The 21,519-nt window shown below is 46.5% G+C and overlaps 1 protein-coding gene across 2 annotated transcripts; it reads left to right on the plus strand.

The window, feature by feature from the left end:
* The first annotated feature begins 780 nt into the window (after nt 1-780).
* On the plus strand, nt 781-13,683 carry LOC126052982 (regucalcin). 2 transcript variants are annotated; one of them, XM_049834401.1, is made up of 7 exons: nt 781-957; nt 1,563-1,727; nt 4,554-4,736; nt 6,002-6,217; nt 7,723-7,854; nt 12,388-12,542; nt 13,281-13,683. In XM_049834401.1, exons 2-7 carry the CDS (start codon nt 1,565-1,567, stop codon nt 13,329-13,331), a joined length of 900 nt encoding a protein of 299 aa, XP_049690358.1. In that variant the 5' UTR covers nt 781-957; nt 1,563-1,564; the 3' UTR covers nt 13,332-13,683. The 2 variants fall into 2 exon arrangements, with proteins under 2 accessions (XP_049690358.1, XP_049690357.1); XM_049834400.1 differs by lacking the exon at nt 781-957 and adding an exon at nt 1,305-1,434.
* The last annotated feature ends 7,836 nt before the right edge of the window (nt 13,684-21,519 follow it).

Below are 21,519 nucleotides of genomic sequence, written 5' to 3' on the forward strand. Positions count from 1 at the left end.
TGCTACAAGTGCCAGCTGGAAACAAGAGCCTGGCTGGGGGAAAGGTGCGTTTTGGAGCAGCCAAGTTAATCCTGGTTTGTGGGGACACAGCGGCGAGCCAGCCTGTGCTTACCTGGTGCACCCCCAGTCGCCAGGAGAAGGCACACGGAGCAGTGAGACCGAAGTCGCTTTTATATCGCGGATCCCTACAGGGAAGACCGAATCCAAGTCAAAAGGCGATCTGTCGTGGGATGCTGAAGAGGAGAGCTGGCATTTACGGAGTGCCCTTTGCTTTATGACCCGAGGCCTGGGGACTGCCCTGGCTGTACCACAGAGACAAGCAGGCGCAATGGAGTACTAACTGCGGAAATTTTGATGCTAGCCTTTTGCCTCGCACTTCTGGAAGTTTTTTGAGGCTTTACAGCGAGGGGAGCGAAAGACGGCACGGCACGCCGAAGGCCCTGGATTTCTGGATAACCAGGGAAATGCTGCAGGAGCTGTGGAGAAAGCCCCCCGGCGCTGGAAGCCAGGGCCAAGGCCCAGTGGACGCCTAAACCACGGCAAGGCGAAGGCAGGCAGAAGCCGGGCCTTTTGGAAATCAACCTCTCCGCCCACGGTGGAGAGAAATCTCTTCTCCCTGCCTTGCAGCTCTTGGAGGGGGGAGCCGAGCCGAGCCGAGCCGGGACAACCGCTGCTGTCCGCTGCCGGCCCTGGCCTCGCAACACCACAGGGAGACGAACCCCAGCGGCCCGGCGAGATGGCCGCCCTCCCCCCCTCCTTGCCCCCACCCGCGGGGCAGGACAGCCCGGAGGGAGGCCGGGGGAGCCCGCCCCGGCCGTGCCCGCCCCCATCGAGGGCACCCGGGGCCCGGCCGCCGGCGGCCCCTCGCCCCGCGGCCTCCCCTCCCCTCCCGTCCGCGCTATAAGAGCGGCGGCGGCGGCGGCGGGCCGGCACCTCCGGCTGCGCTGCTGGGAACAGGTAGGGACGGCGGGGGTGTGTGTGTGTTATTACTCTTTTCTCTCATATATGTATATGTGTGCGTGTTTAAGTTACAGCGGCCCGGGCACGGCAGCCGTGCCGTCGCCTCAGCAGCCGGGGGTGCAGGGGCGGGCCTTTCCCTGACGGGCCCGGCCCGGCGCCCGCCCGCACCCCGGATTTCTTGGCGCCTTCTCTGTTATCGCTCCCCTCCTCCCCCCTTCTTTTTTTTTTTTTTTTTCTTTTTTATGTTTCAAATTTTGTCAAATTTGCCGCCCGCCGTGACAGCAGGCCGGGCGGCGCGGCGACGCGGTGTGTGTGTAGGGGGGGGGGGGAGGCCCGGCGGGGCGGCCCCAGGCGCCCTCCGGCCTCCGCCGGCTTCGGCGGGGGGTCGGCGGGGGAGCAGGCCTCGCCGGCCGTGCCAGAGCCCTGAACCGGCAGGGAGCGGGCGACCGCAGATGGAGCCCGCTGCTGATCCAGGTAAAACCCCTCCAGGCTGAAAACGGGGCTCCGCGCCGGCCGCTGCCCCAGCGCTGGGACCCAAGGGTTGGGGTGATAGGCGGTTGCTCTTGGCGGGCGTACGTCAACCGGAGTGGTTTTCCCCACAGGCATGTCATCCGTCAAGATCGAGTGCGTTGCCAACGAGGGCTGCAGGATCGGGGAGTCTCCCGTCTGGGACGAGAAGGAAAGCGCGCTCCTCTTCGTGGACATCACGGGCAGAAAGGTGTGCCGCTGGAGCCCGGCCGCCAAGCAAGTGCAGGCCATCTCTGTGGGTAAGGAACGGCTCGAAAAACCCTCTGCCGAGTTGTGCGTTCCGACTCGGTGCCGCGTCCCTGCCCAACGCGGGCAGGACTGCTGTAGGTGATGCTGGATGGTGCTCATCTTCTGGTGCAAGGAGACTTCTCCCTGAAACTTGACCTTGCTAGGCCAAAGAGGACACGCAGAAACTAAATGCAGTGCCTGGCCAGACTTAGTCCTGAGGACTTATGATTGTGTGCTGGGACCCAGGGGTTGGGTTTATACACGCTTGCGCTTGACAGACAAATCTCAACCAGAATGATTTGTAGTTTGTAATGATTGGATTACATTTGATCTACTTCTCTTTCCTGCTCCCTCTTTATCCCAGAGGTAAGGTCACCAAGACTCTCCTTCTCTGGTGCTGATGTCTGTGGGAGTTTTGTTACTGATTTGAATGAGCAGTGCCCATAACATTTTCTTTATTGGAAGAAAATTTCCCATGATGATTTAAGAAGATAATTTTTTTTTAAGGTTACGGTGTCACCAGCTGGAGCATCAATAGTTCAATTATTTATGCAAGAAAGGAAGAGGTGTGCTAACTCTTATAAAGAGTTGCAGATTTACTTCTGGATGTGATTACATAAATATCTGTTTGTCTGAAGACAGCTCCTTAAATGGTTTAAGTACTTGGATTTATTACTTCCTCATGTTCAGCAACATTTGGCGAAAATCACTTTTGCCCACCTATAAGCTGTTCGCATTATTCACAGTAAATGGATCTGGGCTTGTCTGCCCTTCAAATTACTGTAGTTACCAGTTTTAAGATGAGAGAAGGCCTGATACAGATTTTGGAAACATTGTTTCCCAAACTTATTTCCTCTTACCTTAGCTGAGAGATCGTGCATCTCCCTGCTTCCTACTGCAACTCGGACCTACTCTCAAAGGTGTAATCTTTTACATGTGGCCTCTCTGGAGATGTAGAAGGGATAGTAGCTGAAATAGCTGTAGCTACTCCCTTTTTTTTTTTTTTTTAAACTTACTTCTGTTTCCTCTGTTTAGTAATAGAATAGTTATAATTAATTGCTGTGCCTTTGGGAATACCATGATTAAAAGACCAAAAAAACCCCAAACACCCAGAAAGTGCCATGTGATTAAAATGGCGGATTGATGCCCAAAGTGGAAACTGAAAGAGAAATTACTCATTACTGAAGCTTATAGAGAATTACAACAATGTCACACTTAGCAACAGCTTCAAATGCCCTTTTTGACTCTACAGGGAAAACACCAGTACATACATAACCATGCCTGGGGGGAGACCTTATGGTCAGCTTTCTGTTTGGCATAAAAGAGTATTGCAAATAAATTAATTCCTGTGGATGCTGCTTAACGAAGCCCTCCGGGGTAGCTGTGGACTGACTGAGCCGAGTGCACGAGCTGATACACTCGCTTGTGCTGCAGTTGTGCTGTGAACGGTAGGGTGGCTGTGTCCCTCTTGCTAGCCTGATACACCCCTTTCCCCTGCGGTGCTTCGTTGGGAGGGTGTGGGGCCGTTCTTGTGGCTGTAGGGGTACCTGGAGGATCAATACCTCCAGGGACAGGCAGGCAGGGGTACTCAGGCTGCTGTGCTGGGGGGCTGCTCCCACTTGCCCAGCGTAGATAAGCCCGGGCCACCAGCAGCATGATCACACGCCTCCAGGTGAAGGAGTTGCTAGAGTTGAGCTTGCAACCCAGTGTGCAACTCAGGTGTTGGGGGCAAGTAGCATTTGGGTTTCTAGCACGGTGGTGCTGCTGCCAGAGCTGCAAAGGGAAGGGGCATCCTGGGTTGAGAGCAAGGAGCCAGAAAGGAGCAGCTCCTTTTGGCAACAGTGGTGGCTGGTGGTGGTTATAAGTGTTTGTGAAACTATTACCTAATAACACCTCTGCAAAGCTATAAATACAAGAAATGTTTTATTTTTAAATTAGAAAGTTGGTGAGTAGTCCCATACATATTAAATATTATCCCAGACTTCATTGCCCTGTTTAAAGTTATTATTCCTTATATTGCATATGATTGTAGGCTTTTACAGAAATGTTATCTTCACACTCATTTCTTGGGGTTTTTTTACTAATTCCTTTATAATAACCTGCAATTGAGGTTTTACTGCATAATAGCTCAAATGAGTGTAAACTAACCATGGAGGATTTACTAATTTTCTGGTTTGCTTTAACTCTTGGAAAGCTCTGCCACTCCTTGGCATGCTTTTGGTGCTGCTGGAGGCATGTCTGAACTGCACAGCAGAGCGTGGTGCAGGGGGGTGGCTCTCCTGCTCAGCGTGACCTGTCCTAGTGCAGAGATACTCTCTGTTTCCATAAGTTACATGTGCAGGGCTGATTTACCCAGGAGCTGTGCTAAACAAACACAGTTGCTCCAGAGCTCTTGTGGCAATCGATTTTTCCCTTGGGCAGGGGGGGAACTCACACAGTAACCTGTTGTAAAAAGCATACATGCCTGTATCTGTCCCCCTTTTTATGTTTTTTGTTTGTTTTTTTTTTTTTTTTTTCTAAAGCACCTAGCAGAACCAGGTGCTGGTAATGATTATTGCTCCTGAGAGCAGTGGTAATACTCAAGTTCCCTGAGTTTGTATGTCCCAAACTGGTGATTCTCTTTGTAGCCACTTTCTGTATTTATTAAGTATGGTCTCTTCATGTGAAAGGATCTATTTCTATGTATTTAAACATCAGTTTTGTTGGTAGAAAAGTAAGTTGTTTCTCTTGCCTGTGGTCTCACTGAGTTCAGTGTGACTGCTTGCGTGTCTAAAGTCAGCAGAAAAGAAACGTGTCTTTATAGCACATACCTCTTTTCCATTTCATCCTGGTTCTAGATGCTCCTGTAAGCTCTGTGGCTCTCCGGAAATCTGGAGATTATGTCATCACTCTGGGAACCAGGTTTGCTGCTTTGAAATGGAAAGAGCAGCTGGTAACCACCATTACTCAAGTGGACAAGGATAAACCAAACAACCGATTCAATGATGGGAAAGTGGATCCTGCAGGGAGGTATTTCGCAGGTATGCTGCAGCCGGTTCCTTCCTTCTGCTGCTCCATTAGGTTTTGGTGACAAGGTTGTAGATGCAGCAAGTGCTCGTTCATAGTTAAATGGTGGGGATTTTTTTTTGTTGTCTTCAAGCAGAGTTTAATCCCATTTACAAATCTATTTGTATCACCTAACCAGAACTATTTTTTTAAAAAGAGGCCTACGGTTCAGAGCCTGCCTAGTTAAAGACATTGGCCTTGCCTCCTCCCTCTTGGCACGCTTGTTTTGAATACTGACAGAGTGCCAATACAAAATACTTTTTCAGTGAAAAATTTATGATATTGTTGGTTTTGTTCTTCATAAATCAGAATTTATAGAGGATATTTCTAAAAACTATGTGACTTCAGCCTCCTGGAGAAGAGAAGGCTCAGGGGGATCTTATCCATGTTTGTTAAGTACCTGATGGGGGGGGGGAGTAAAGACATTGGTGCCAGGCTCTACTCAGTGGTGCTCAGTGGCAGGACCAGAGGCAAGGGGCATGAACTGAAACTCAGGGAATTGTTTAAACATAAGAAAACTCTTTTACTGAGGATGATCAAACAGTAGAACAGGTTGTCTAGAGAGGCTGTGGAGTCTCCATCTGTGGAGATCTTCAAGACACAGCACTGCCCTGAGCAACCTGTGGTGGCTGACCCTGCTCTGAGCAGGGGGTGGACCTGGATGATCTCCAGAGGTGCCCTCCAGCCTCAGCTGTCCTGATTTTTAAAACACCGTTCTGTGCATCTGCCGTGCAGTTGGGTCCCCAGGCTTACCTTAACTTGCTTTTATCCAGCCTCTCAAGAGCCAGTCTCAGCTGCCAACTTTGAGCCACGAAGATGAGATTTCCTTTTGAAGAAGCTTTAGTGAGACTCATTCTAAGGGAGGAGGAAATTTTTTTCCAGTCTCTCTGCTATACAAGACATTAAGATTTGTGGGAAGTTAAACGCTGACCACACCTTTCTTAATATTTGAATGACTTAATAAAGTGTTTTGCAGAAGTCACGCTGCACACCATTTCTGCCACGGTTCAACAAAAAAACAAAGGCTGTGTTTTGTCATCTTCTGCTAAAAGCAAGCACTTTTGAAATCTACTTTTCTCTTTTGCTTTTAACTCAGTTTCTTCCCCAGATTTGTGAAGCCCCCACGCTGCTCCCCTTGTCCGTTGGCAGTGCGGTCATCATCATGGCGAGGGGCTGCCACCAAACCTGAAGGAGAGCCCATTCACTCTGAACTTGCTTTCTCCCCTTCGGCTCTGCTTAGGTACGATGGCTGAGGAGATTCAACCTGCTGTGCTGGAAAGACACCAGGGCTCTCTGTATACCCTCTTCTCTGACCTCTCAGTGGTGAAGCATTTTGATCAGGTGGACATTTCTAATGGGCTGGACTGGTCCCTGGATCACAAAACCTTCTTTTACATTGACAGCTTGTCCTACTCGGTGGATGCCTTTGATTATGACCTCCAAACTGGAAAAATTGGTATGAATTGTTGTATTCTAAAATAATCTTTTGTGCCTAAAGATTGTGATGTTTTTTTCCATACTGGTTATTATACAGAGATGATCAGAGTTTTGTGAGCGCTTCTTCAGAAACCTCTTTAGAAGAAAACAACAGAAGCCATATTAACATCCGTCTGTGCCTGCGTAGGCTCCTAGCTCAGACTAGTCAGAGGCTGTTGGTAGTACTTAAATTGCGTGGCAGAGTTTGAGTAGTAATCTGGACTACTGTTACTAAACACAATGCGTATCTGGTCTTCCTGTGTGAAAAGGGTGAACTGTTTCTTGCGTGGCTAGGTTTTATGTGGCTGCGTGTTTCTTATTACTGACAGCATAGGCAAAGTAACAAAGCTTGTAGTCTTGTGCAAAACCTCTGCTGGCTTCTGCAAATTTTTTTTACCCTGTATTGTTTTTTAAAATATAAGCTCCTAAATGAAGATTCTGCAGACAGAGCTAAGCAACAACTGGAAAGCAGTAACTCAAAACTTCTTCCCTCATTTATTTAAAACAAAATAAAACAAGCCCTTAAGGGCTTCTACAAGCTTGGGCAAAAGAAAAATTCCAGTGACTTGGACCAATAATTTGCTTTTGAGTACGTGGACTGTGGTATTTTGCTTTAAAAGAACCCAGTCAATTTGATATTTAGTTTTAAAACTGTGAATTTAAAGTCATTTTAGGTGTAGCATCTTGTCCTGATGTCTCTCTGCTATGGCTTACAACTGAATTTTTCTTTAGGAACCAGTGTGGTTCTCCTCTCTCTCTGATCCCTGCTCGTTCACTGTCTTTCTGTGGGCAATCTGACAAACCCCAGGAGCACAAAGGAAACTCATTAAAAATATTGCTACATATGAGAAACACTGAAGTTGTCAGAGCATAAAATAAACAATGTTGGAAAGTTGGTTTTAATTTTCTGTAATAACAGTGGATAAAAGTTCAGATAGAGTTGTTTGGTTTTAGGTTGACAGTATGGCTTTGAAGTTGATGCTTTTCCTAACTCTGTGTTTTTATAAACTCTTGGTTTATATATCTGAAGGTCAGTTTTGTGTTGGAACAGTGATTATTGGCACGTTCCAGCAATCTGTTTGAAAAGTGTCCAGTTCTTTGGCTGGGAGCAACCCATACTTGAAATGATCCAAACTGCTTTTAGAACAAGTAATTAATTTTCTGAATATATATAATATTAATTTATGCAGTTATTCATTTAATACTTTAAGTAGGGAGCATGAGTGACGCACTAGAAAAGAACACCAGAAAAAAGGATTTTATTTTCAGTGGATAGAAACTGATCCACAGGCTTTCACACTGAGAAACAACTGTCTCAGGAAACAAAGAGGGCAGCAGACACAATCTATTTCTTTCATATGAAAAAACTCTGGACTTCAGCACAGCTTTTGAAAACTATAGTACAAATAACTCTGCTGGGCTGTGACTGATAAAAATTTTAACAACTGTCTCACTCAGTTTTGTTGTGGTTTTTCTACCCTGCAGGCAACCGTAGGAGTATATACAAACTGGAAAAAGAGGAAAGCATTCCTGATGGGATGTGCATTGATACAGAAGGCAAGCTCTGGGTAGCTTGTTACAATGGTGGGAGAGTGATTCGTCTTGATCCTGAGACAGGTAAGTCCTTGCAAAGGGTGGACTGGAATTCTGTGTTTAAAAAAATAGGAAGAAGAAACAAAAGCAAAGAACAGAGGGGGGTTTTTTCCCCTCACAGAAATAGTGCATCTACTATTTTTAAAAACATTACTTTTTTTTTTTTTTTTTTTAAAAAAAAGCAATTTTATGTTCCTACTCTCAAAAGTTAGCTTTGTAAATAAGTCTCCTTCGCTCCCAGCCTCTGTTGTGTTGGAAAAGGTAAAGTGGCTGAGGGGATTACTGTTATACTTGCGAATTGTTTGAGTTAGCATCCTCTTGCATCCTCCAAACTTAAGATCAGTATTTACCTTATTGAGAAATGATGTGGAAGAAAAAGAACAAACCATGCAATGGCAAAGATGACTTAAGCCATTTTTTTGTCTTATTTCTTCAGCATAGTGTATCATTTTGGGCACCCTACTGATGTTAATACAAGTCCCAGATGACACTGATGTCAGAAAGATTTTTTTATTGTAAAAAATTGTATAATAAATTTTGCAATTGAAATAATAAAAAATATGTAATGAATTCCACAGCATTTTATCATTCCCACAGTAATGTCTCGGGTGTGCCCACTGTCTCAGCCTGTCATGTGTTGCTACCCTCATTTGGACTTCGGTGGTCTGCCAGGCATGGCTTAGTCTGGGCAAAAAACACTTGTGCAGCACTTCAGAGAGACTGAACCACGCTGTCTGCAAGGGGCCAGTGGGTGAGAATGGGAGCGTGATTTTGACAGACCCCAGGCAGCACAGGTTTGCATAATGCAGCGTAGGAGCAACTGCGCTGGGTTGCATGTGGGGTCTCTTGAACCCAGGTCCAGCCCTAACAGAAGTCTTGGGGGTTTGTGGGGCTGTAGATGCAGTGTTGCAGATTCAGTGATGCTAGTGTCCCTTGACATGTGCCGCCTCTGCAGTGCACAGCAGAGCCTGGCACATGTGCACCAGGCGGGTCAGGCTGCAGCCTCTCTTCTGACTCCGCTGGAACCTCTTCCTTAAGGCTCAGGCCGTGCTTTTGATTTGTACCCATCCAAGGTCTTGCCAACCTGTGGGACTTCCTCCAGTCCTGCAGAGCCTGCACGCCAACCCTAGGAGGAGGAAGCTCCAGTTGGGAGATCCCAGCAGCTCTGGGACCTGTTTCTGTTCCCACATCCTCCCTGTTTGGTGGGTAGACCGCTCCTTGGTGACCTCCGCCAGCCCTTTGAATACACTTCTGGAGCAGTGGACTCTTACCACTCTTCCTCTCTGTTTCACGGTTTCAAGTTTTTTCCTCCCTGGCCTTCACCTTCTTCCTTTTCTCACTTGTTTTCCCTTTCCTCCTGCCTTTTGGAGGTGTTTTCTTAAGGGAAAGCTAAAGAGAAGTGTCCATATAGTGTCCATAAGCAGATGCATAGGGAGACTGAGAATACTGACAGCAGAGTACATATCCCTAATGTACTTCCAGTCTCTTAACTATGCTTAGATCAGGGTCTTTCAGAGCTGGATGTGATTTTGTTGTACAGGTAGGTGCCAGTGGATTTCTCTTCTGTGAACATTTTCTGTCTTCCCTCGCCCATGTAAAACTCCCAGCACCCGCAGCAATAAGTTAAGTGTCCATGTCAAAAAGAGCCACCTTCTTTGTGAATATCTCATGCTTATCTGCCCTCTCTGCGCTATCTAAAATCTGCAGTTTGCTGACTTCTGAGTGAATTGTGACTATTTAGGGAGATAACCCAGACAGGTTTGAAAAGAACTCCATGAAAGCCTCTCTTTTAATGCACAATAGCTATTAAGTGTGGCTTGAATGGCTGTCAGCCAGTTGCAGGCACATCTACTGATAAAGAGCTCATCTAAAGCACATGAGGGATTTTCAGGTTTCACCGATAGCAAATCTTGGACTGCAGTTTTAGGGGGATGGGTGAGGAAACGTGTTTGTTTGACATCTTTTCTAAGTGAAGGCTTTGAGTTTCAGGGTGAAGCGGCTTTTCAGGTCTAGGCTTCTTTAGCCTAGATAGCTGCTGCCTTTAGATTCAGGATGTGCTACAGGGAAAGGCTGTGGTGACTGATCCCAGTGAGTTTGCAAAGGCTGGAAATGTATGTCTAACTTGTGTGTTGCCAAGTCTTGTCATACCTTCTGGTCACTTAGTGACCTGCTTTCTAGTTTTATGCAATCATATCTTTCAATTAGGAATTAAATATTTTACAATTCTTCCTAATGAATGTATTTTTATATCCTTTGATTGTATAGGGTCTAAAAGATTTGCTAAGTTTCTCTCTTCTATAGATGCCAAGCACAGATGAATGCTTCAGGTAGATTTTAAAGCATCCAGGTGCTGATTTTCTTGCATCTCCAGGAAGACATTGCTCATCTCGGACCTTTGTAAACGATATCTTCCAGGCTGTTATCCACTGAGACCACTCCGAAAGTACAGTCAGGGTCTCTCCCCTTGTCCTCTTGCCTCATGCCTCTTATCCTACAGTGCATGTTTTTTCCCTTTGAATGCCCTTTCCACTCATTTTCTCCTAGACTTGGTGTCAGCCAATTTCTAGGGTGGCCTCTGGACCATTTTATAACCCACCATGTAACCCATGTAGCCATGTAATCCTTCCACTGCCAGCTGACTGGATAATCACAAAGTGTTGCTAGAGCAAGTTGGCAGGAGCATTGTCTTGGGTCTCATATTGGTCCTTGTCACTGCCAGGCAACAGACAGGACTATTTCTCTCCAAATTTTCTAGATATTTTGAAAAATCTGTTCTTCTCAGGGAAAACACAGTTAACCAGACATGCAAATAATCTCTATGGTAATCTAAATGCTCTTACCCTGGTTTTGATTTTTTTTTTTTTTTTTTTAACTTTGAATTTGATTTTTACTTTGGACATTGTAGGACAAAGTGTATGCCAAATAAGCTTATTATACAGCATCAAGAATCCCAGAGTGCTCAAACTTTCCGGGCTATTACATACAAGAGGCTCTTTCACCACTGCTTGCTTGCTATTTTCTTTTATTTATTTTGGGATTAAAAGAGAGTTTAAAAGTATCCAGCCCTCATGTCAGGGTTGTCGGTGAAGCAAACACAATTCCACTCATCCCTCTGTCCTGTATTCTGGATGTGCTGGTTACACCCATACTAGCAAGTAAAATGGGTCAGGCAATGTCCTTTAGTGCTGCCTATGATATGGCATATCATAGCTTATTTTACACAGCCAGGCTGTCTTCCCACACCAAAACAGAGCCTAGACTGTCTCTGGAGAGCAGCATACCCAACTAGGTGGGCCAAAATTGTGCCAGGAATGCACCAACAGCTTAATAATGTGGCCCTGCTTTTACCTGTGCTTATGACCCACTTAGTATTGTGGTACAGGTGAAGCTGTTTGGTCTGTGCTTTTGTCAATTCATTGCAGTGCTGCTACATCATTGCAAGGGAGCAAGGCACAGCTTGTTGGGTGAGGCAAAAGGTTTTAAAGACAGGTGCTTGCTTTGATAAACACCTCCTGGCAAATGGTGCCCCACTCTGAAGTTGACCAAAAACTTCTTGTAGGTGTTAAGTGGGCCAAACTTTCCACTTTTTCTTTCTCCTTGTAGGGTTCTCAACACCAAAGTTACTCTCCTGCTATTTCAACACATCACTAAACAGTTACTGTAAGGGGACCAAGCCCTTTACATGTGCAGTTGGGGGGCCAGGGAAATTACATGTTTTGTAAGGGTATTCATGTGCTTTAGCATATTTCTAGAAAGAGAAACTCAATTGTAGGTAAACAAAATAGGCATGATGGGTATAAGCACTTATTGCCCAGAATTAGGAGGAATTTTAGAAAAAATCTGCTGTGACAGCCTTCTGGTTAAGACTGGAGGCAATCTGTTTACTACTGTCATTAGGACGGTAGCTATTTGTTGGTATAATAAATGCGTAATATTACTTACAGTAGTGCTAGTTTCTTGTAAACTTCAGACATGTCCTATGATCCCTATTTTATGCAAGCTTGATTTGAAAGGCTATTGAAATCTCAGGAAAAACTTCTAGGAATTAATCTTTCTTGACTGCAGGCAGTAGAGGTGTAGCACGAGGTACGCCTCTAGAGCTACACCAGGTCTGCTTGCTCCAGGCTTCCTTTGTAGTTAAAAGTAGAAAAGTCAGCAGGTCTAGGGCGTGATTCATGTGACCTATTTTAGGGAGGAATTATATCCCATTTCTATTGACTGCATGGGCAGCCTAGATGATGAGCTTAGATAGAGATGGCTGTGCTGTGGATGTTAGCATTTAATTAGAGGACAGGCTGGGACTGGGATGGGATTTGTTTGTGATAACTGAGACTGAAACTTGTCAAATAATGCATCATTAACAACACGGTTGACAGAAGTCTGGTTGCTCCCTGTCACAGTGCTCATCAGTATGCTGAAACTCAGCACGGGAACCCCCCCGCCTTGGTACCTGCTTTTGTGGAACACCTGGCTCCATGCTGATTATTCACAATAATTTATTTAAATTTCTTGTTGTAAGTAGACAAACAGGAAATGGCATGCATGGTTTTTCTCCAGGAAAAAGACTCCAGACTGTGAAACTTCCTGTTGACAAGACAACTTCCTGCTGTTTCGGAGGAAAGGATTATTCAGAAATGTATGTGACTTCTGCCAGTGATGGGATGGATAAAGAGTGGCTTTCACGGCAGCCACAGGCTGGCGGGATTTTCAAGGTGAATGATATTTTTTCCTGTCTTTTTAGAAGGCCATTTTTTTCCTTCTGCATTTTTCAGGTAGCAAACCAGTTGGAGTGGTGGGAAGCAGGAAGAGGGTGGTTGTTAGAACATCTGTCCTATATGTTAAACTGTTGTTCATATTTTTGGTTCCTGTTGCAGGATGAGAAAGTTAAATGTATTTAGAGATTTGAAAATACTTTTGGGTTTAAAATTTGTAACAATGCCGATACTGCAAATTTTCTATGCCATCACCTTTTTCTACTTCTGCCCCTCCCAACACAGTTTGAATTTTCTACTTATTATGGAAAGAATGTGTAAATACTTCTGTGTCTTAATCAATGGCAGACAAAAGCATCTGCCTTTATTTACTTTCTAGTTAGCTATAACTAAATTATCTCTTTAAAAAGTTATCATCTTGGGATTTGTTTTAAAGCCCTGCTTTATGTGTGCATACTGAAGGTTACATTCTGAATTGCAGAATGAAGGCTTAGTAGTATCTGAGAAGAGGCTTTTGGAGAATGGACTCTGGCCTGCGATTACTGAGCTTTACAGAAAGAGCATAGGTTGAAGTTCCTGGCTGTGATGAGCTGCCATGTGCAAAATATAGTAGGGTGTCAAGTTGGAGGACGCAGTCCTTTTCTAAATTAAAGCATGTCTAGTTGTGAAAGAAAAGCAAGTGCCTGTTAGTGGTGAATTATTGCACTAATCTTTTTTTTCCCCTCTTTGTTTTAATAGATAACAGGGCTAGGCGTTAAAGGAGTCCCACCATATCCATTTGCAGGTTGAATATACACTCTTCAGAATGGATTAGAGAGGACTGAAGTAAGCAAGACAAGTTGCAAGGTCTTACTCTGGTGTTCAGCATTTTTTGCTTTGAAACCATAACACAATTATAACATCTCATCAGGAATAGATGAAAAACTACTGAAATACATGGAATATTTTAAAACTGGCCCTTTTTTTCCCCTTTAAACTCTATTACTGTAAATACCTGATGGTCCTTTTTCTGTTGTGCTAAAAAGATTCTTACCCTATAAACTACTGAATGTTGTAACTCTTTTATGATTAAATAATGTTTTAATATCTTTTCTTTTTATTGTTTATTCACCCATCTCATTTGCCACTTATGCTATACTGATTTATGGATTAAACTACTTGTACTGTCTCTTTTACATATTTTCAAAGTTCCTCATAAAATATCCATTTGTGGTCTTACTGCTGCTTTAACTGGAACTTGATTTGTCCCATGATGTTCTCAACAACTGAAACATTAATACCTATTACTGTGCGCCTGCAGTTTCCTTTTTACATTACATTTTTAAGGCCTCAGCTGTGGTTGTACATAAATTAACTCTGATTGGCTGGAGCCGATTATCATCTCTCCCCAGTGCATGTCACTGTGTTGCTCATTTTGTTAAACATGAACCCAAACTTTTGGGATCAAGAACAATATCTTTGTTCATCCTCTGAAGGTCTCAGCCTGTTCTGGGGAGATCTGTGATGACAGGAAAGCATCAGGCATTTTTGGCTGTTTGAGTTTAAAAGAAAATGCTGCCTGCACATACCTCCTGCTGAACCAAACTCCCCCACAGCAGCCAGAGAGGCAAGAGGGGCCTGCATGCCGAAATGGCCACTGCTTCTACAAATGTGCAAGAAAGGGAAGTTTTATTGTAATTTCTTCGCAGCACCTGTTGTAAATGGCATGCTTATTCACTGGATTGCTTTTTTGTTGTATCTGCTGAAACAACTGTGATGTAGCTCAGCTGGTTTTTAAACTGCAAGATTTTGCTCTTGGCATGTTAGATGTTTCCGTGCTTGTGCACCTCCACCTGCAGGTCCCCGACCCTGTTCTGCTGTGTGAGGGTAACCCACTGACTGCCAAGAGAGCCTGTGGCTGTGCGTTTTCTCTGCAGGTAGCTCCAAGAATTGGTATATCATGGTTTTGCAGTGTGTCTCTGCAAGCCTGTTGGAGTTAGTTTCTTTCTGCTGGATCTGCTTGTGTCTGCCTTGCCCCCTGAGTGTGCAGTGGGCGACTCAGCTGCTAGCCCCTTGGTCACACCAAAGCCTCGGTGCTGCTTTGAACCAAGGGTTTGTGACTTTGTGCAAGTCACCATTTTCCCTCTTTAAAGCATGTGGGGGTATGTCTTGGCAGCTGGAAAAATAGAAGGTTTAAGCAGCCCCGCTTCAGGGTAGAAGATGAGCATGGAGTGGTAAGGGAAGCTGGGGCTTGTTCTTTTTGAGTGCCTACCATCCTTTGTTTACTTTATGTGCTACGAGGTAATCCCAGCACAGTAGAGGGAAAGTCTATGAGTTGAGGGAGATGGTGAATGTGGCAAATTTAGGGCTCTGATCTCACTGAAGTCATGAACCTGGTGCTAACTGCAGCTCAGGAACCATGCTGTAGGGCTGCTGTGGTTGATCGCTAATGGACATTCAGAGATGCAGCAGAAAATAAGTAGGCATAAACATAAATAAGCTCCCCTCCCTCTACCATTGCTATCATGTTGCAGAGGTTGCCCCATGAGGTTTTATACCTGTGCTCACCCTCACCCCACAGCAATGGCAGTAGGGTGATTGCCAGCACAACACATGGCACCTGCTGATCCTTTTTTGTTGTTGCTGCACTAGAAAGGTAGCAACAACAGCTTGTACAAGCATGAAAGCTCTGGTCAAAGATTAGTTTGTCACTGCAGGCCAAGAGGCACCCAGGAGACATAGGGAGGACGTGGCTGCTGGAGCCCCTCATCCTCCCTGGGCAGAAGTCCGATGCGTGCGTGTCTCTGTGCTTGGGAGCGTGGGAGCAGGAGCAGGTAAAATAAGCTTCTGCAGACATTTTGCAAATAAATGCCACCTCCCCCTTCTGCAAGATCACCTGCTGGGCTTTGCTACACTGGTTTCACTGGCATCACATGAGCAGGAAGAGCCAACTCTGCCAGGAGAGTTGTATTTTTGACGTTACCGAAATGCCCTGGGAGCGCGCCTCACCACAGCCTCCAGTGCAGAGGCCGTAGCTGCTTCCCGCGTCCCGGCCCCGAGGAGCCCAAACAGGCGCTGCCAGCGTATCTTGACTCGAGTCCCATGACAGAGCACCGGATCCAGCAAACCAGAGCTGAGCAGTTGCCCGTTCCCTCAATTAGGAAGGCTTCCTGACTTTTGTTTAATCCCTCGCTTATTAATGGCGCTCACCTCTTTGATCAAAGACTTGCACTGATTTCAATTAGGGTTGAGCAAGAACCCAGTGACAGGAAAGGCTGTATCAGGAGGAGCAGCTGCTGTGCCCCGAAGGGTTTCTTCAGCCTCGTGACCAAAATCTATAGTCATAGGTGAAGCGTATTTATTCCCAACCAAGCTGGAGAAAACTCAAGTAATCCTTTGCTGGCAAAATAGCTCTGCTGAAATAAAAGCAGGCGGCACTGACTGCCCGGGGAGCTCTGGTTCTTCCCATTTTGAGCACTGGGGAGGGACCAGGCCCTTCCTACCAAAGGGCGAAGCCACGAGAAGATAAGCCTTGGCTTCGCCTTTGGATAACGCTGTCGAGTGGGATATTGCCGGGGTGAGTAGCTACACCTGTGTCTGTCTGGGGTTTTTAATAACTGGGTCTTCATTAACTCTAACTATGCCTGTTGTCGTCTCCAAGAGGGAGACAGCCACAGAAGATTACTGTCTAGGTGAACAATGACTGTAAGAGATTGGGACAATCAAATTATATGCAAAGTCGAGTTTCTAGAGTAATGAAAGCTGGGGTAGACCCTTAAGGGTAATAAGTGACACAAATGTAATTTGGGGAGTTGTGGAAAAAAAAAAAAAAAAAGAGGGCAACGATGGATTTACTAAATATTTGCAAAGCTGCAGTAACAAACTCAGACCTATTGTCTGAGCACATGCCTGTATGTAACAGAAGACAAATACAATTATTTAAATACCACATTATGTGGTACACTAATGCCTTGATACACTCTCCCAGCTACACTGTCGATAAAAACTAGGGACTATAAAAAGAAGTGGTGGGAGTTGCATCAGAGGAGACCAAAGCAGTGGGAAAGGAGAGAGGAAGGCACCCCAGAAGGAGACGCTGTGGTGGGGCATCAGCCAGAGGTACAGCAGCACATGGCTGCCTTTGGCCAACTTTACTATAAACTTCTGCTTTGCAACCCAGCAACGTTAGAAACAAATGAAGTGCATGGCAGGGGTAGGCTCTTTACGTTGTGGTAATAATTAAAAGAATAGCTGGCTGGCTAGCAACAGATACATGCACCTGCTACTGGGGGGTTGCACCATTTGTCAACAGCATCCACAAAGCCTTTGAGAGGTGTCTCCTCCTAAAGTGACTGGCCTCTGGAAAGGTAGACATGGGACGTTGAAATGGTGTGCCGAAGGTGGGAGACGTGATACTTGTGCTGGTGTAAGAGATGGTGCAAAATGCGGTGGGGGCATCCCCAGAGCAATTGCAGCCACCCAAGTAAACGAGAGAGACGTGCTCTGGTAGTGTTTTCATGGCTGCTGTCCTGCCTAGTGCTGCTGATCTGGCATCCAAGCTGCTTGCCAGGAAAGCAGCATATGCTTTTTTTTTTTTCAGTTGTGGTGAGGTGAATGCTTCATCCCTCTGCATGACTTGATTTTACTTTGCCACAGCCGGTGGTGGGGAAGTCAGTCAAGTCACCAGAAGAAAAGAGCTGAACGGGAAATGTGGTTTTCTTCATCAAAATTCCTTTAGAAAAAATGCTGTGGGAAATACTTTGCAGGAAAAAAGATGCCTTTTTTTTTCTTTCCTGCAGCTGAGATCCAGTTGCTTTTCTTTTTAAATTAAAGCAGTTAAAATTGTTGTAAACCAGAATTTTGCTTTTGAATATGTCTTCCAGCTGAAAATGCTGTGAAAAAAAGATGCCTATTGTTCTACATGAACCTCCCTTCAAAGTTATCATTTAGGTTAAAATGAAGGGAAGTGGAGAGTAACGTGAAAAATGTTGTGAGAGCAAGCAGAGACAGAGGGTTCACGCTGAAATTAGATGGAGCCGATGGCTCGGGCTGGGAGGCCAAGGAAGGCTGTGAAGGGTCCTCAAGGCACCCGCAACCACTTTGCTTGTAATGCAGCCACCCTGGCAGGAGTTTAACTTGGAAATATTACTGGCTTTTTCACTAGAAGTGTTTGGATTTGTCTCTGTCTTAGGGCTGTAATTTCTTAATCTCCAAATTTTGATCAACGGTGACTATGACAGGATAATACTAGGTCTATCTCGGCTATTTGCTTATCTGGGAAAAATGTTCATCCTGTGAATCATTTGAACATCAAATTAAAATGCTCATTAAAGTCTTGCACGAGTAGAGAAATGCATTGCTCTTGCATGCTGGTTTGGGGCCAATTCCTCCCAGGTGCCTTCTGCCCTCGCTGAATGTGGTGGGGGCAGCGACCGCCGGCAGCAACCTGCCCTCTGCCTCCCCCCATCGCCGCAGCAGGCAGGACCCGCAGAGGTTCCTTGTCACCAAAACGCTGGTGGTGGCCCCGGCTCGCTGCCCGGCTTGGACTCTGTCCCCACGGCAAGGCTGCCCTCGTCCCCACCTTGGGGGACCCGCCGCCACCTACCTCTGCTGAGCTGGGCTGGGTGGGAGAAGGCACTCAGCATCTTCCACCTGCACCTCCCACGCACGAAAAATGGCAAATGCCAAAGAAGGGAAAAAATACAAGCCTTAAAAGCCAAGCAAGGTATTGCCATCCGGCAGCTTCCGTGGCAATCGCCGAGGCTCCCTGGGCGTGCTGTGGGCAGCAGCTTGCAAGTCTCCACCAGGGTGGGGATTGGGCTTTGCATAGTTGAGGTGAGGAGCCCTGCGAGGACAGCAGGTGACTTGGCACATGAGAAGGTTGTGGCACAGCTGGGAAGTCTTAGTGATGCTAATATGCCTTAATCACAAGAATGTTTTTCCTTATCATTCAAAATGAGTTGTACTACAAAACCTTCCCCTGCATCTTTCATTAACCTCCCTTTTTTATCACTCGAGATGTTCATTTGCCCCTAAATTTGGGAAGACTGGGCTAGCCCTTGGGGGAACCGAATGGTGCAACATCTCAGTTTCCCTTTCCTGCTCTCATGACATGAGAAAAATACTGAGCAAGGATTTTTCCCTATCACATGTTCTGCTGCTGGCACAGTGAAGCAGACCATTCAGAAGGGCTTTGGTCCATGCCTCATCATTCATGTGACTGCTGACTGAAAACAAAATGTAAAAGGTTACCTGCTCGGTGCAGATAACATCAACTATTGCAACCGTTTTTAATCGTCGCCGAAAACAGCAGCCGGTTTCATTGGACCAGCGCGGGAAAAGAGACACCAACCCAGGTCTTGCAATATTTTCCTGAGCAGGTGTGTTGATGTGGTGAACTGCAGAGTTTCACATAGGTGTCCTCCAGCTTGCTATAAATATTCAGTTGTTTGACAGAGGGAAGGCAGTTCTTAAAATTCCTTGGTTTACACAGACGGTTGTTTCATTGTACGCACGTTAAAAGCTTTAGCTGCCTGCCTGCTTATTCAAAGCTTCAGCTTGAAATTAAAAATGAAATGATGTGTGCTTGCATGGGGAGAGAATGAGAGAAACAGCAAAGAAACTGTTTAAGGCCAGTCATTCATTTGTATTTTATCTGTATCTTAGGGGTACTGAAATGATCAATTTTTGTCCAGATCATTTGAAAAGGAATGTGGTCTAAGGATTAGAAAGGCTGTTTTCAAATAGCTAGCAGAAAGATGTTTTAGTTTTTAGAGCAGACTGGGTGTTTTTACGTTAGTTTTTCATTCCTAACAGGAAATTTTTCTTATGGTCTTCAAATTCTGGTAACTTTAAACAGTTTAACTTGGAAAACGTTTCAGTGACGCCTGTCAGCCCCTTAGTCTCCGTAAGGGGTTTAGGCATGAGTCCAGGAGTCTAGAACGCCAACAAAACGTTGCAGAGAGGATATAAGCAGGGTGAATGTGATGTTTTTATCCGCAGGGATTTTGTCTGGGGAGAATATGGCAGGATTTGGTGCTTTCTGCTTGGCATTGCTCTTTTATTCCCTGCACGCTCATCCCTGATGGGTCGGTGCTGTGCCAAGCAGGGTGCAAGGTGCCACACAAAAAGGTGCCAGGTGGAAGAATGCCTGGGGAGTGATGAAGCCGGGACGTTTTGAACAAGGCTTTTTGGGGTCATTTCCTCATTTTTCCCTCTGAGATACCGTATTGTGTGAAACGCTGCAGCTGCGTAGCTCCATGGGTTGATGGCAGGGAGGGTGAGGCAGGAGGTGGACCTCAGGGCATGGGGGGACCAGGGGCGGCATCCCTGCCCGCTTGTGGGGACTCTCTTGGAGGGCAGTGCTGCCTCTTAGCGTTGGGCAACCCTTCCTGTTAAAAGCCTCCATTTTCAGCTGCTCGTAAAAATTAGCGAAACCTCAGCCAGCAAGGCACAAATCTTCCCTTCTGGTTGCCCTCTTCTTAAAAACGGGGGAAATTTGAGCCAAAATATTCAGCTGTTTGGAAAAAAAAAAACCCCACAGCTGGAGGGACACATGGGAGCTATTTCTTTGGTGGACAGGAGGGATGCCGAGGCTGGACGCGCAGCTGGGGAAGGTGGACAGGCGGTGAGGTTCGGTGGGACAGGGCAGGTCTCCGCAGCATCGGGGGGAGAGCATGAGAGGGGTAAGCAGGCAGCTGGTGCAGGCAGGTTGGTTTCTCCCCTGCCTGTGCCTTGTGAAACAGCTGGCAATGGCGTGGTGGCATGCGGGATGGGTCTGTGAATCGGTATTTTACCGTGGCTTATCTGCCCAGGCCCCTGTTTTGTTGCTGCAGAAGCTGGGGAAGGGACAGTAAATGAAACTGGGGCTGGTGGGATGAGGAAGGTTTAATAAGGCTCAGCTGGGTCAATGAAACAACTGATGAGGCAAATACACAGCAGCTGCTGCAGATCTGGACATTCTGCCTCTGTGGGAGCCGCGTGGATGCCGGGCTGCTGCCGAACCCCATTTTCCCATGGGGGAGAGAGCAGCTCTGTGTTTTCCAGACCATGATACAGTAAGGTCAGTGTTGTGTCTCCAAGCCTTGGGTCCCAAATACGGCAGCCACATGATACAAAACTTTAACCCAAGAGAAGCTCACTCCTCCAGCTGGAGCATGGCTTAACAGGTTTTAGGCGGTTTTACTGGTATCTTGCTGTGTATCCTCATTTACGCTTTAGACTGATGCTGTTCGCCTGCGTGGAGCAGCTTGCTGCCCAGCCTCTTGTGGCCGTTTCTCTTGGCAGGGAGAAGGATATATTTGATAAATGGGTTGTTTGGACCTTACCTTGGCTGCGTGACTCCTTGTCACGGGTGCCTGGGGCTGGGGAGCAGAGAAGATCCCTGGTCCCCAGCGCTGGCGTTTCTACTGACAGTGATTATTGGGTCTTCCCACGTACTTTGAAGCGCATTAATGCCAATTAATTATCTGTAAACCTTATCACCGGCTCACCTGCTAGGAAACAATGCCTGCCTGAAGACAGTAATCCATAGGAATAGTGTTATGTCAGGGACTGGCTGCCTCCCAGGAAATATCTCTCCGATCTGTGGATAAATTTGTGCCGAGGCAGGCAGGTGCGGCAGCGTCCTCGTCTCCATTAGCGGTGACAGGCGGCCAGTAGGCCCCTTGCTTTTGTGAGAGCCGAGCGGCGGAGGCTGTTGCTCACATCCCACGCTCAGCAGGGGCAGGGCAGGCCCAGGGGCCAAGCTGCCTGTTTTGGGGGGCGTCGAGGGGCTCTGAGCACACACGTGAGGGACTGGGCACCCTGTGCTCGGGTGGTGGCTGGTGTCCCCACGGCCACCCTGCTGCAACGGGGACGGGCGGACATGGCAGCCCGGGCATGAACAACCCGTGGCAGGAGCAGGCGCCCGGGATGGACGCTTCATAGGCCACTTTGCCCCCGAAGCAGCGACTGGGGTAATTACACCCTGCAGCCTGGCACAGGGTGAAATTTGGAG

This window comes from Accipiter gentilis, chromosome 31 (genome assembly GCF_929443795.1).
Source record: "Accipiter gentilis chromosome 31, bAccGen1.1, whole genome shotgun sequence".
Classification (NCBI taxonomy): Eukaryota; Metazoa; Chordata; class Aves; order Accipitriformes; family Accipitridae; genus Astur; species Astur gentilis.